Here is a 13,920-nt window from a genome sequence, read left to right as displayed (position 1 = left end):
ATTATGTTACTGCCAGAAAGATGGCAAAAGGTGTTGGACCAGAATGGCCAATATATAATTTAATAAAATATTTATTCATTACACGAAAACTGTCTTTCATGTTCCCCAAAAAAAAAACGAAATGACTTTCCGAACAACCCAATATATAAAAAAGTTTTTTATTGTTCCTGTAGTAAGTCTTTAAGTAGTTGATGAATGCAAAGATAAATGTCGCTGTGTACCATTATCATTTCCCTCCAATTTGATAAGCTAGAAAAGTAGATTGTTAACTGTTAAGCTTGTGGTTAGCTTTCTTAACACCTCGGGGTCCATATAATATGACACCAGAGTATCGGACGGAGGATATGATTATGGGTCATTCTCCAGAAAACATAACTTTTAAATGCGAAAATTTCTCAATTTCGAAATCTTTTGCTTTTTTTTAAAATTTTTCATTCTTTCATGAAAGTGTTACCTACTAGAAGTAACCATAAACATTGGCCCAGCTAAGTTCCAATTATTTTACTCGTAAATAAAAAAAAAAAATGCCGTGTTCACGGAAAAAAAAAAAAAAAAAAAATGAAAAAAACTTTTATTATTTAAAAATTGAGGCCAATTTAATACCAAAGTAGTAACTTTGTTAATTGTGCATACAATCAGTTACTTTAATGATTAGTGGGAATATAATATTAAGCTCTTTTAATTAAAGTGCAGCTTAATTAGTAGTTTAAAATGTATGTTAAAAAATAGTACTTAGTAAATTTGAGGATATACTGGCAATTTATAATTTTGGTAGAATGCCTATAATTGATGTATTGCCCCTCCATCATTTATTTTCACCTCAGAAATAATGACACTGATAAGGGTCTGTCACGAGGTGAGGAATTTGCCAATAATCTAGGCCTAATAGATACATTTTTCAGGAATTTTTTTTTCTTTGTTGATACAATCTGCACATGTTAAGCATATGAAAACATGTTCACTTCTTTTTTTTTACATTAATTTACATCCCTGAAGTTCAAGTTCACAGAGGTGAGAAGCCAGAGTAACCAAACTAAGTTCTTAAAGCAAAATCTATCTTCTTGTTTTTCGACAAGAAACTCACAACTTCAACTATGGCTGAAAATAAACAAAGTATCATGGTCCCTTGTATCATGAAAAATCGATGTCATTACTGCCACGTGTTGATGAGGAATGGCATTTTGAGTTTAGGAAGCGGAGGTGAGAATTTTTTGAGTGGCATCTCATTATCCTACTAAAACGAATTAAATAATAATAGAAAAAATTTAAATACACTTGAGCATTTAGTGTTTAAAACACTTGTGAGGAAAAGTTATAAAAAAATAAGTTTATTTCTTTATTTAAAGAAGTTATTGAGCATCATTATGAGCTTAATAACTTGCTAATGAGCCAGGTGTGTGACATGCCAAGGAGGTGAGAATTCACATGTTGTGAAACAAAGAAATATTTAAAAAAACTTTTTTTCAAAAAATGTTGAGATTTAAATGGATACATTTATGGGGAATGCAAAAAATATTGTTAAATGAACTATTCTATAAAACTTTTACTGTAAAGTGCGTGTGACTTAAAAGTTACACTTATTGGAGAATGACCCTTATGTGCTGCATATTAGGATGGGCCGAAAAAAGGATATTTTCAAGAAGCAATTTCTAATAGCATCAAACAAAAGTTGTGCATTGCCATCCTAAACATGGATGAAAAAGAAATAATTTTTATATCTTCAGCTTGCCCACTGGCAGCAAAAATTGAAAGAAAAAAGGTGAAAAATGGTCAATTTTCAAATATTTTTATAAAAATCCAAATGTTCAAAATTTTTGTTCTAATATCATTTACATGATTTATTTTAATATTCTTTTCGTATAGCTTTGAAAATATTAACATTCCTTTGCAGTTTTTAGTTCGCACAGAAGCCGCAAAGTTACGAGTGACTAACCAAAAATCAACATTTTTAGATTATTTTACAAATACAAATGTGACGACCAGCAACAGGCTCTTGGCCCAGCTAGGCTGGTCCTAGTCAATTTATTAGTCCCCAATGAAGATCAATGGCCCTCTTAAAGCTATCCACCCTTTTGCTCATTACCACCTCTTCTGGTAAGCTGTTCCAAGCACCCACAACCCTACTAAAGTAGTAGTTTTTCCTATTTTCCAGGTTAGCATGAGATTTGAATAGCTTAAAACAATGACCTCTCGTCCTGCTTTCAGTGCAAAAATTTAATCCATTAACATCATTCATTTTGATAAGTTTAAACAACTGAATCATGTCCCCTCTGACTCTTCTTTTTCTCCAGGCTATACATATTAAGCCTATTAAGTCTGCTACAGTATTTCTTCTTTTAGATCTCACTTATGTATTTTTTTACAGTAAATGTGCACAAATCAGCTCTTGGCTAGAAATGCAATGATATTTCATTGCATTAACAACCCAGAATCCATCACAAGCAGGTTGTTGTACTTGTACTTTGTGTTTCACCCTGCTATTCTCAAGAAGAGTAGTTATTTACGGGCCTTGTATATTTGTAAAGTAACTTACATTCATAATGACTATAATAATGGTGGTAATGAGCAAGGGAGTAGATAGTTTTAAGAGGGCCATTGATCTTCACTGGGGCTTGTAAATTGACTAGGACCAGTCTAGCTGGGCCCAGAGCCTGTTGCTGGTCGTCACTTTTGTATTTGTATTTGTATTAAATGAAAAATAACCACATAAGCTTTGTGCTACAATATGATTAAAGTGAAAAACCAACGTAAATAAAGCAAACTTTGAAGAAAATACAGCATACAGCTATTTCAAGCCTACAATGGAGCATCTTCATCAGTGGCAAAAGCTCACCAATGCAACCGAATGTCGCGTGTGAACTGACAATGACCACGTGGACACCGGTATTTATACCAAAGAGGACTAGTTAATAGGAATTCAGGACACAAGACAACAAACAACCAATCAGCAAACGACATGTCAACCCCAGGCTCAGAGCAAGGGGGAGAGACAACCAATCAGAAGCCAGGAGACATAAAGAAAGAGAGTCAATGAAGAAACCGAAAAAGCAATTGACAAGAGAATGAGAATTTTTCCAAATATAGTAAGTTTCCCAGAAATCAAGGTCATAAACAGAAGAACATTTACAAATAATCTCTGCAGATGAAAAAACAAAACAAAGACCAGAAGTCCAACAATGCTGAGCGATGGAAGAGCGAGCAAGTTTTTTATGTTTAATGTAATTTTCGTGCTCTTTCAGATGGTGCTTGAGAGCACATTTAGTCTGTGCAACATGACCAAGTCCACACTTGCAGGAGATGCTATAATAGCATCTTCTGATTTTATACCATCTCCTGCAAGTGTGGACTTGTTGTTGTGAAAAAACAGCGTTTTTACCAATTTTATGATTCCCCCCCCCTCCCCATGAAAAAACATTTTCCACACTGAACGAAGATGGTAGTCTAAAGCCCCTATATGACAGTTTCATTACATATTTTTTCTATTTTGTAGATGCATACAGCCTTGGGGAAAAAAATTGAAATTTTGAAGATTTAAAAAAATAACGAATTTTGAAGTGAGATAACTCAAAAAACTTTTAAAAACATAAAAATTGGTTCATTTGAATTCCTTTTAATGCTTAACAAGTGGATATACACCACATCACGTTTTTTTTCTCGGAAAATGTTTTATAATTTTTTGAAAGTGATCATATTGCCTACGGCGCTCATGTGAAATGAAAATGTCTAATAATTTCCTTTACTGAAATTCTGATAGATTAATGCCTCATAGTTACAATACTAGTGTAAGTTTTTAGTTACTACCAGTAATAATGTTCTTTGTCAGTAACAGCTAAAACCTTATTGATTTTAAATAAATATATGTGTAACGAACCACTTATGATGATCCAGTCAATTTGTCTTATTGTATGACTCTGCCTAATTATAGAAGAGCCTTTGGTGACAATCTGACTTTGTTATTTATGTAACTTTCTGCTGATCAGGGTTTAATTTGCATGGGAACTTAGCTCCCATACTTCCTTTTTTATTTGATGCAATTTTCTATATTTTTGACTGAATTCAGGTCACTTGAGCATAAAAATCAGTTCTGAAGACTAAAGGGTTCCAGCACTTCTTTTATTAGAAATTGAGCTTTGGCTATAATACATTTATGGTCATCTGTTATGTTACCTCTTATAACCATCTTCAATTGCCATAGAACAAGTAGGTTTTTAAAACTCTTAAACTGTAGGTGAGTTTTGCACTTTCAAGTAGGTACTAATACATAAAAGTAATCACATGAGGCTGATCCAAAAATTCTGGGACAACAGTCACAAATTAATACCAAAGCACTTAATTAAAATAAATCATTTTAAATGTTGTGCTGCTCTTCCCTATGAGCTTGGTTGGTTTCTTCTGTGTCACATAATTGAGTTACACATTGTAATTGAAAGAGAAAATTTTTGTTTCTTTGCGGCATTTAAATAACATCAAACGGATAACTTTAAAGACAAAATAAACAGTGTATCTGCTACATTTCAAATTTTGAAATCCATGACTTTCCCTGACTTTCCATGGTTTCTGCTTGTAACCTTCCATGACTCACAAGATACAATTTTTCCAGAAAAAACAATAATTTTTCACATGAATATCTAAATTCGTGTTTTGTGAAAATTAAATTGCAACCATCTGATCTATGCTTTGGACATATGTTTATAAAAATTCAAATTGAAGTGATATGTAACTAGCTCAGCTACTATTATAACTAAAAAACAATTTATGCAACAATGACTAGTGATACAAATAAAATGGAGTTTCGATCTTAATTATTTTGCTACCAAGGACTATGCATTTATAAATCTAAAATATAAATATTTTTTGAATTCCAATAAATCATACAAAATTTTTAAATTGGTACAAATTTACATGAAAACAAATTTATTATTATTATTTTTAAAAATCTGATTTGATACGCAATAATTTTTCAATCACTAAAAATACTAACAAATAGTTTTAGTTGGAAAATGATTTTTTTTAGATAAAAGAAGCTTCAAACATGCACAATAATATGTATAAATACTGGTAAACAGCAAAGCATTGATTTTTTTTCTTTTGCATTTTTTTAAATATTTTTTTTTTACAAACAAATAATGAATCTAAAACTTATTACCTTTTTAAAGCTAGTAGTTTTCTAAAAAATCTGACTAGCAATAATTCAGTAAATAATAAAATTATGTTTACAATAAATAAACAAGTAATAACAAAATAAATAAATAAAATATTAAATTAAAGTAATTAATTATAAACTTACCAAACATAACCAGATATACTACCACCAAAAATTTTAGGATAAACTACAAATACTGAAAAAATTCCCTGATTTAAGTATTTTAAAGATGTTCTAAACGTCCTTAATTATTTCTTTAGACGAATTTTATTTTCTAAAATGTTCATTAACTTAAAACAGTGCTGAAAATTAAGGAAAATTTTTTTGAGTCTCTTGAATCAACTTGGATGCAAATGATTTAAACTTTTTGAGTCGCATGAAAGCGGCAAAATTAGAAATATACAAGTCCCCAACTCACAATTACACATATAAAGAGGTTAAAAATAATGGTAAGCACAAAATTACAAGCCTCCAAAAGGTAGAATAACATCGTAAAGAAAAACGAGCGATTATTATAGACGCGGATGCAATCGGATTTCAAAATGTGTGAAAAATCGGGACTGACGCGTAAAAGCTCAAGAAACGGCTAAGATATGTAAATTTTGCATCTAATTTATAGAATTCGATAAATATGCATGTTCTTGAACCCAAAATCCATAAGCATATGTCAGTTTCTGTGACTTTTAAGTCGCGGAATTTTTGCTGAAAATCATGACTTTCCTTGACCATTTTCGATCCATTACTTTTCATATACACGGTCACCCTCTAAACCAATATTGAAAAAGGAAAGATTTTAGCTGTTACTAAAAACGTACACTATTATTGTAACTATTAGGCATAAATCTGTCAGAATTTCAGTGAAGGAAATTATTTGACATTTTCATTTCACATACACACCATGGGCAATATGGTTACTTTCAAAAAATCATAAAACATTTTCCCAGAAAAACACCGACTTTGGTGTGTATCCACTTATTAAGCATTAAAAGGGGTTCAAATGAGCCAATTTTTTATTTTTAAAACATGGGTTTTTCGAGTAATCTCATCGTTAATTTTTGAAAATTCTCAAAATTTCAAATTTTATTTCCAAGGCTGTATGCCTCACCGAAATATAATAAAACATGTTATGAAACTATCATATAGGGGCTTTAGACAACCATCTTCGTTTAGTCAAAAGAACTTTCTTTTCATGGGAAAAAAAATCATGAAATCAGTAAAAATGTTGTTTTTTCACCAAAAAAATATTTTTTTTCTCTATCAATAAACCGGACAAAATTTTCAAAAACAATGTCTAGATGATATATTATATGGGTTATTTATTTTTAGAAAAACAAATTATTCAAATAGGTTAAATACTTCTGAAAAAGCGCTCCATTTAAATCAAGTGTTTTGCTGTTTTTTCCCAAAATGGCTGATTTTGAATTTGTGCAGAATTTTAGTAGAAAAAAAAAAAAAAAAACTGAAGAAAAAAAAATATTTCTTGCAAAATCCTTCTGGGATACTTCATATGCCCTTTAGTTGTAACTACTGAATTTTTTTTTTTAAATCGGTGATGGTCATATGACACTTTTCATACCTGGCTGCATGATTTGAAATGGAATGACTCTGAAGTCTAATTAGGACACCAGACAAAAAATGCAATACTGGTATTAGGTATTTTTTAAAATGCAATAACCAGTAGTAGGAAATTCTCATAAAATGATCGGAAACATACTGTTTTAATGCCATATTTCATAATTTTATGAAAATGTATTTGAATAAATATAAAATAAAGGAACAATCGTCATAATAAAACATAAATAATAATAAGAAACATAATAAATGCATATATTAAATTGTCTCTAAGCCTGGAACTAGTTTTAGTGCACGAATTTCCTGCGGTTGAAAATACTTTTTCTGAAGCAGGTCGGTGGTACTTTAAAATTACATGATACACCTCCTCTGATTGCCTCAAAGTCCTTTGTCTTCAAACTATTCAGTCTCTTGCTTGAATTGTGTGTAGTATTAAAAAAATTTTTATAGATAGTAGTAATTCATCCCCCCCGAGATGATACTTTTGCAGTATTAACATCTTCAACGATTTCCTCTTGATCAGGATAGGTTTGTCTGCTTTTTATTAGCCCTTTGGTTTGAAGTTTATGATGAACCAAACCAAAATTTGATCTTCTTAGATTCTTTTTTTGTTTTGTTTTCAAAATTCATTACAATTATAACTGTAAATATCTGAAATTATGTTCCAGTTGATCATGTCTTACTTCTATGCAAATTTACAAGAACTATATAAGGTACTATATAATTTATAAATATTAACTTGTCAAGTACAAAGCTAAATAGCAAGACAGGACAACAAACCAATACCGGGGACAACAAATTATCATTTGTTATACTAACAAGAAAAAGGTTTTGTCAAAATTGCAGTCGAGACATATATTTTTTTAAAATTATCATAAAGTAGTACTGCAATTTAAAGTTGTAATAAACTATTCATAGGAAAATTACATTCAAAATTACATTTCAAATTAACTTTCACAACAGAGATAGTGAGTAATCAAGGAAATGGAAGGAAAAAACATAGTGCACCTAAGCGCACGAAAATGCAACTATTGTAATAATGAAAATATCATTTTGTAATCTTTCTGCTACTTTTATTTAATGATATTCTATTAGTTCATGCTTTTGAAGCAAAATTTTTACGTCAAAAGATTGATTTTGGTATTATATCATGGAAAAAGAAAGGTACATTTCAAGTAAAAGTAGATACCTAATAAGTTGCATTGAAACTCTTTAATTAAAACCATTAATTAATTTCAGTTAATACCAAAAATACCAGTATTTTACCTTAGCAAATACTGATATTACAAAATTGCAAAATAGCTTGAACTACTGGTATTGCAATTACTAAGTCTAATCTATCCACGATCATGCACAAAAGGAGGAGATATGACCTTAACATTCTCTCTCATATAAAAATAGTTAAATAAAAGCTATAGATATGTTTACTAATCTAGTCCTATAGTTATCATTTTGACAATGTCTCTAATTATTACAGCTTAGAAATATGGAAATTGGTGAAATTAAATGTAGGGGCAATTATTTAATTAGCTTAAAATGTTTCTAAAAACATTCCAGCATTCTGTTTATATAAAATTTATGTCAAAATATTAAACGTTTCTTCGGCAAATACTCAAAAGCAATAAGCTTGGATTTGAGTTGCCACAATGATAACTATTATTTTTTAAATTTTTATTTTATGTGCCTATAGTAGTAAAAATTTAGCAATTCTGCCATTTCTGAGTGTGTGTGTGTGTGTGAGAGAGAGAGAGAGAGAGAGAGAGAGACAGAGACAGACAGAGAGAGAGAGAACAAACAAATCCACGTAGTAATCCACATTCATAAGTATTATATGGAATCACTTTTGAATTCTATTGAGATAAATATTTTATGCAAATAAATAATTCTAAGTTCATTATTACCTGCAGTAACTATGCCTTTCAGGCTTTGAGTAATACTTGACCACCAAACAATGGTGTTTATTGCTAAAAGAAAATTTTCCAAATTAAAAAGTTATAGAATGAAAGGAAACATTTTAGTCATAAAAAACATGAAATAAGTGACATTCATTTTGCATAGCACAAGTGTAAGGCAAACAAGAATGATTTTTCAGTGATTTATTAGTATGTTAAAGTGTGTTAAGAAAACATTTAATTTATCATGGTAAGAATGAGTTTTAGAAGCTAAGTTACAACAACAAACTAAAAACACAAAAAACAGAAGGTTCATTTTTTAGCTGTTTTAATTTTTCATGTTATTCAGTTTTCAAAATTTTACTCAATTGCTCCATAATTGTCATTATCAGAAAATTTTTAGTTCCAATGCGTAAAAGGAAGTATTGGATTTGTGAAGTGAAACGTTTCGAATTTTAATGGATTACTTGCTTTAATTTAAGGTGTGCTGAATAAATTTTGAACATTTTTGGAAGATCATCAGTCTACTTTATAACTCAACTTTGCAAAAGTTGCAAGAGGAAGCTCCCTAGATTCCTCCAATTTGTGCATGAATGATGCCATGCAAAGAAAAAAAAAATATATATATAGTTATATAGTTTGCTTGCTATTTCTGTTAATGGATCCAGACTCTTGACAAATTCTACTCAATAGAAGAGACCAACAAAAATATTGTTAACCAGGGGGGAAATTCTGGAGTCGAGATAAGAAAACTTTCCTTAAGTTCTTTTATGCAAAACAGTTAGATTGTGCCTCATGTATTGTCATGCTTTTTAAATCTCAGCTAAATTCATATTGCCAAACTATGACAAAACCCAAAAAACTTCTTGCATACACCTTATTTTTTTACTAACTTCAAAAGATTGGATGGTTATCAGTTCAGAAGGTTTTTAATTTAGGTTTGTATGTCTCTATAACCATTAACTGAATTTCTCAATGAGGTCATGGGCATAGCCTAACCAGAGGGGGGCAGGGAGGGGCAACTGCAAGCAATGGAAATTAATCCTTCAATGTACTGCTACATTATAATGATTATAATTTGAACTTTTTTAGCTGTCCAATTAGCAACTTAAAAAAAAAAAAAAAAAACTTTGATATTTATCTGAAGTGGAAAGTAATTATAATTAGAGAAAAAAAGGCTCACGTAAAAGAGCAAAGTAATTCATAAGCGCATTACAGAATAAGAATTGAAATTTTCTTGCGCCTAGTGCCATAGTGGCTGAGAATTCAAAACAGTAAATAACATATCCTACTCACCTCCAACCTAAAAGCAATTTTAAGAATGAAAAGAACATTAAACAATTGATTAAACTTTCTATATATAATGTAGTACAGATTTCTCTACTTTGTACTATCTTTTATTAGTACTCAGAAACTTTGGTGAAATCATGCAACATTCAAAAAAATAGATAAAAAAGGACATTTGTATGAAAATTAAAAAAATTAGTTTCAGAAAAAAAAGTAAGATAATGAGTAAAAAAATGCTACACCAAGAGGCAACTGCTCTTACTTATTTGAACATTTCAAACTATAGAATTATTGCTTCAAATGTAAATGAAGATTCTGTGTTTACATATAAACAACTTGAAAGGAAAAAAAAGAAAAAACACAATTAAAAGAGAAGATTTTTCTTCAGCATCGTAAATGAGAATATAACTTACAAATGTAGTATAGGATGTGCTTGATAGCAGGGGCAGACACAAGGGGAGGGTCATGGAGGTCACGACCCTCCCCTCCCCTCTATACAGTCCATATTCATTTTAAAAAGTTTATGAATAAAATGTTCCCAATTTCAGCAATCTTTTCAATTCATTAACTATTTGGCTAAGTAAATGCTTGAAATATAATTTCCGTTTATTGGTCATGAAATTGATAAGTAACATTTGTGCTTAACTTAGTGATTTGTTCCTGACCTATTTGGTGCTTTTTATTAACATCCAAGCAGCATCAGAAATTTTTTGTATCCAAATCTGTAGGTTCGTTTATGGGGGGGGGGGGGGGGGGGGGGGCATTGTTCAACATGTCCCCCCTAAAATGCTAGTTTGTATCCACCCCTGTCATAGATTAGATATTATAGATTACATCAATTGTTAAAAATGCTGCTTTAAAAGATATAGGAATAATTACCAAAGAAGATTAGTCCAAAGTAGTCAATCGTAGCAAAATCAAAAGAAAAACCCCATTAGCTTGAAAAGAAAAATGAAGAATAATACTCTTCATCACAATATGCTGTACTTTGACGGCTGAAGGGGCAAATTCTTTGATTCAAATTAAGTACTGAAGAAATAAAGTTAGAAAGACAACATAAGAACAAGTTGTTTTACTCTTATAACCTTTATCAAAGAATAAAGTTCTTGCCACTCCAATGTCTGGTTGCTCTCATGACATTAAAATAAGCATATTAACTTTTTAAAAGAAAAATATGGATACTTCTAAGTTAGGAGCTATAGGTTAAGTGCAAACAGTGATTAATACAGGTTCTTAAAAATGAAGTCATAAGGAAAATTAAGATTTTTATTGGACATTCTTTGGAATGGTTTACTAGTTAATTACGTACAAAATAATTACCATTATGACATTTACTGCAACATTTGGATAGGAAAACTGTCAGGCCAAAAGGATATTGTTTAGAAATCCAGAAAAAAAACTAATCCTATGAAAAGATAGCTGTAGTAAACTTTAAAAAAGTAGATGTATCTTTGGCAGAGGTAGCCAATCAAAAGTTTTCGTACACAGATGGTATGTCTACGAAATGTGGAATGGAATTTCAAACAAAAATATTTCATTCAGTTTATTAAGAAAGAATACAATCATTGCAGGAGGTTAACAGCAATAAATAAAACTTTTGGTTTATATCTTTCAAGAAAATGCCCATCAGAGAATGAAATTTTCACTAAATATGTTATAAGAGTATGCTCTATTATAATAAATTTTAATCATCACATCGTATTGGAAGTGATATAAAACAGTGTGTATAAAACAACATAGTCATGTGAAGGAAATATTCTAATGTCAATGCTGGATAAATACAGAAAAAACTTTTTAACAAAAAAATTGAACCGCCGAAAAAACTGAAAAGCAAAAAATAATAAACCATTTTAATTAAACCTTAATAACTAAGTTCTTAAACTGATGTAAGTATACCTAAGTATATATTTTTGTAATAATTTAGAGTTTTTAATTAACCTTAATAACTCAGTTCTTAAATTAATGTAAGTATACCTAAGTAGTTTTGAGTCGGTGCCAAACAAGCAAATTAATTATTTTTGTAAAGCGTGAGGCGCAGTGGTGGCGTATGGCGACACGCTCCTTCGCCGGAAAATGCCGAGCATTCACGAAGTTAAACCCGAACGTCGTCGAGTGGTCTCGAAGAAGCACGTGTCGAGTATTTGGCTGCTACTGAGCTTTTGCCTCATATACAACAGTCAAAATGTTTATATCATTGTTCATCATACTGAAGAAGGATTTCTCATCTTGTTAAAAGCTCAAATAAATGGTTTTGTGGGTCATAGTATTATTCAGCGTAAGTATGGCATAACAACTGTAGCCGTTAATTGTATACATGATCCTAAAGATTTTTCTCACTGGTTGTTTGCCTCTCTCGTGCGAGGTCTCAAAGGTTTCAAAGCTCCAACGAGAGGTACTTTTTGTTGTATACGATCTACTAGTATTCATGATTTAATGATGGCATGTGGAGGGAGCATTTTTTGAAACATTTATGTTTATCGCCGGACATTTCACATTATATTGCTAATTTTATTTGGTTATTTCTTTAAATTTAGGTAATTTAGGGATCTTTGTTTATTTATTGTTTCGCACGGACTCAAAACTACTTAGGTATACTTACATTAATTTAAGAACTGAGTTATTAAGGTTAATTAAAAACTCTAAATTATTACAAAAATATATACTTAGGTATACTTACATCAGTTTAAGAACTTAGTTATTAAGGTTTAATTAAAATGGTTTATTATTTTTTGCTTTTCAGTTTTTTCGGCGGTTCAATTTTTGTGTTAAAAAGTTTTTATTTTATATTTTTTTGTGGCTATAAGCTACTAATGTGGCTATAATCTGTATGCTTATATTTTTGAATACTTTTAAAATAGCTACCTACCTTACTTTAGCTATTAACACACACACACATATATATATATATATATATATATATATATATAACCGTATTTTAACAATTATCTGTTGTGTTATATAAATAATTTTAAAAAAGCAGGCTTTATATACTAACATAGGTAGACCTACAAAAAATGCTGCTCGGATGAGGAAAAGATGTTTAGAAGAATCTATTAATGAGAAAGAAAAAAGGTTGGAAGCAAACAGAAAGAGAATTACATTAACACGTTCACAGGAGAGTTTAGGTCAGCGCGAGGAAAGACTGTCCAGAATGAGAAGCTACAATAACGATAGGTTATTGCAAGAAAGTGATAAGCAGCGCGCTCGTTGTTTAGATATGATAAGAGAGCGACTTTCAAATGAGAGTGAAGGGCAACGCGCTCATCGTTTAGATCTGATAAGAGAGCGAGTTTCAAATGAAATTGAGGACGAACGTATGCTGCATTTGGATGCTGCTCGTAACCGTTCAGCAATGGTGGTACTTCACAAATCTTCCGAGGAGAGAACTAATCGTCTGAGCGCCATGCGACAAGCAGCTCGCGATCGAAGAAACCAGTGTAACGCAGAAAACTTTAAGAAATCAATTAATGTTTATGCTGACTTGTCGTGTTCAATATGCAAAAAAAATTTGTATCCTCAGCAACGTAGGAAATTGCAAACTAAAAATTTAGGCTCTATTTTGCCTAACGAACTGGTAGCTTTAGGTAATATAATTACTTGTTTAGATGCTCAAACAATATTAAAAAACATAAAACTCCACCCCAGGCCTATTGGAACAAAATGTCGGTAGCTGCAATACCTACAGAAATTGATGAGTTATCGGAAATTGAGAAACTTTTTATTTGAAGAGTAGTGCCATTTCTTAAAATAATAGAAGTTCAACATCGTTTGAGCCAAGACTGGTGCAAAGGGCAGGCAATCCTTTTTGCTCAGGATGTGGTCGAGCTAGCGGAACAACTTCCGCTTGAACCTAGTCAAACTGGATTAGTGCTCGTAGTAGAAAGTCGTGAAAATTTAGAACATTCTAGGGAGTTTCAAATTGATATAGGTAAACTTCAAGTGGCATTGCAGTGGCTCCTAAAGAATAATGCACTGTATAAAGATGTTCGTGTGCATTTTCCTACTGTGATCGATATTTGTACGATA

General features: G+C 31.0%; 1 protein-coding gene across 3 annotated transcripts in view; it reads right to left on the bottom strand.

The window, feature by feature from the left end:
• LOC129231461 (phosphatidate cytidylyltransferase, mitochondrial-like) overlaps positions 1-13,920 on the bottom strand; it is a 128,834-nt gene that overhangs the window by 30,670 nt on the left and 84,244 nt on the right. For all 3 annotated transcript variants that reach the window (XM_054865783.1, XM_054865786.1, XM_054865785.1), the window contains exon 7: positions 8,617-8,679. In XM_054865783.1, the coding sequence (XP_054721758.1) occupies positions 8,617-8,679 (63 nt within the window). The remainder of the gene's footprint in view (positions 1-8,616; positions 8,680-13,920) is intronic.

Source organism: Uloborus diversus, chromosome 10 (genome assembly GCF_026930045.1).
Source record: "Uloborus diversus isolate 005 chromosome 10, Udiv.v.3.1, whole genome shotgun sequence".
NCBI classification, from domain to species: Eukaryota; Metazoa; Arthropoda; class Arachnida; order Araneae; family Uloboridae; genus Uloborus; species Uloborus diversus.
The sequence above is the reverse complement of the archived record's forward strand: the minus strand, read 5'-3'. Positions and strand labels throughout refer to the sequence as shown.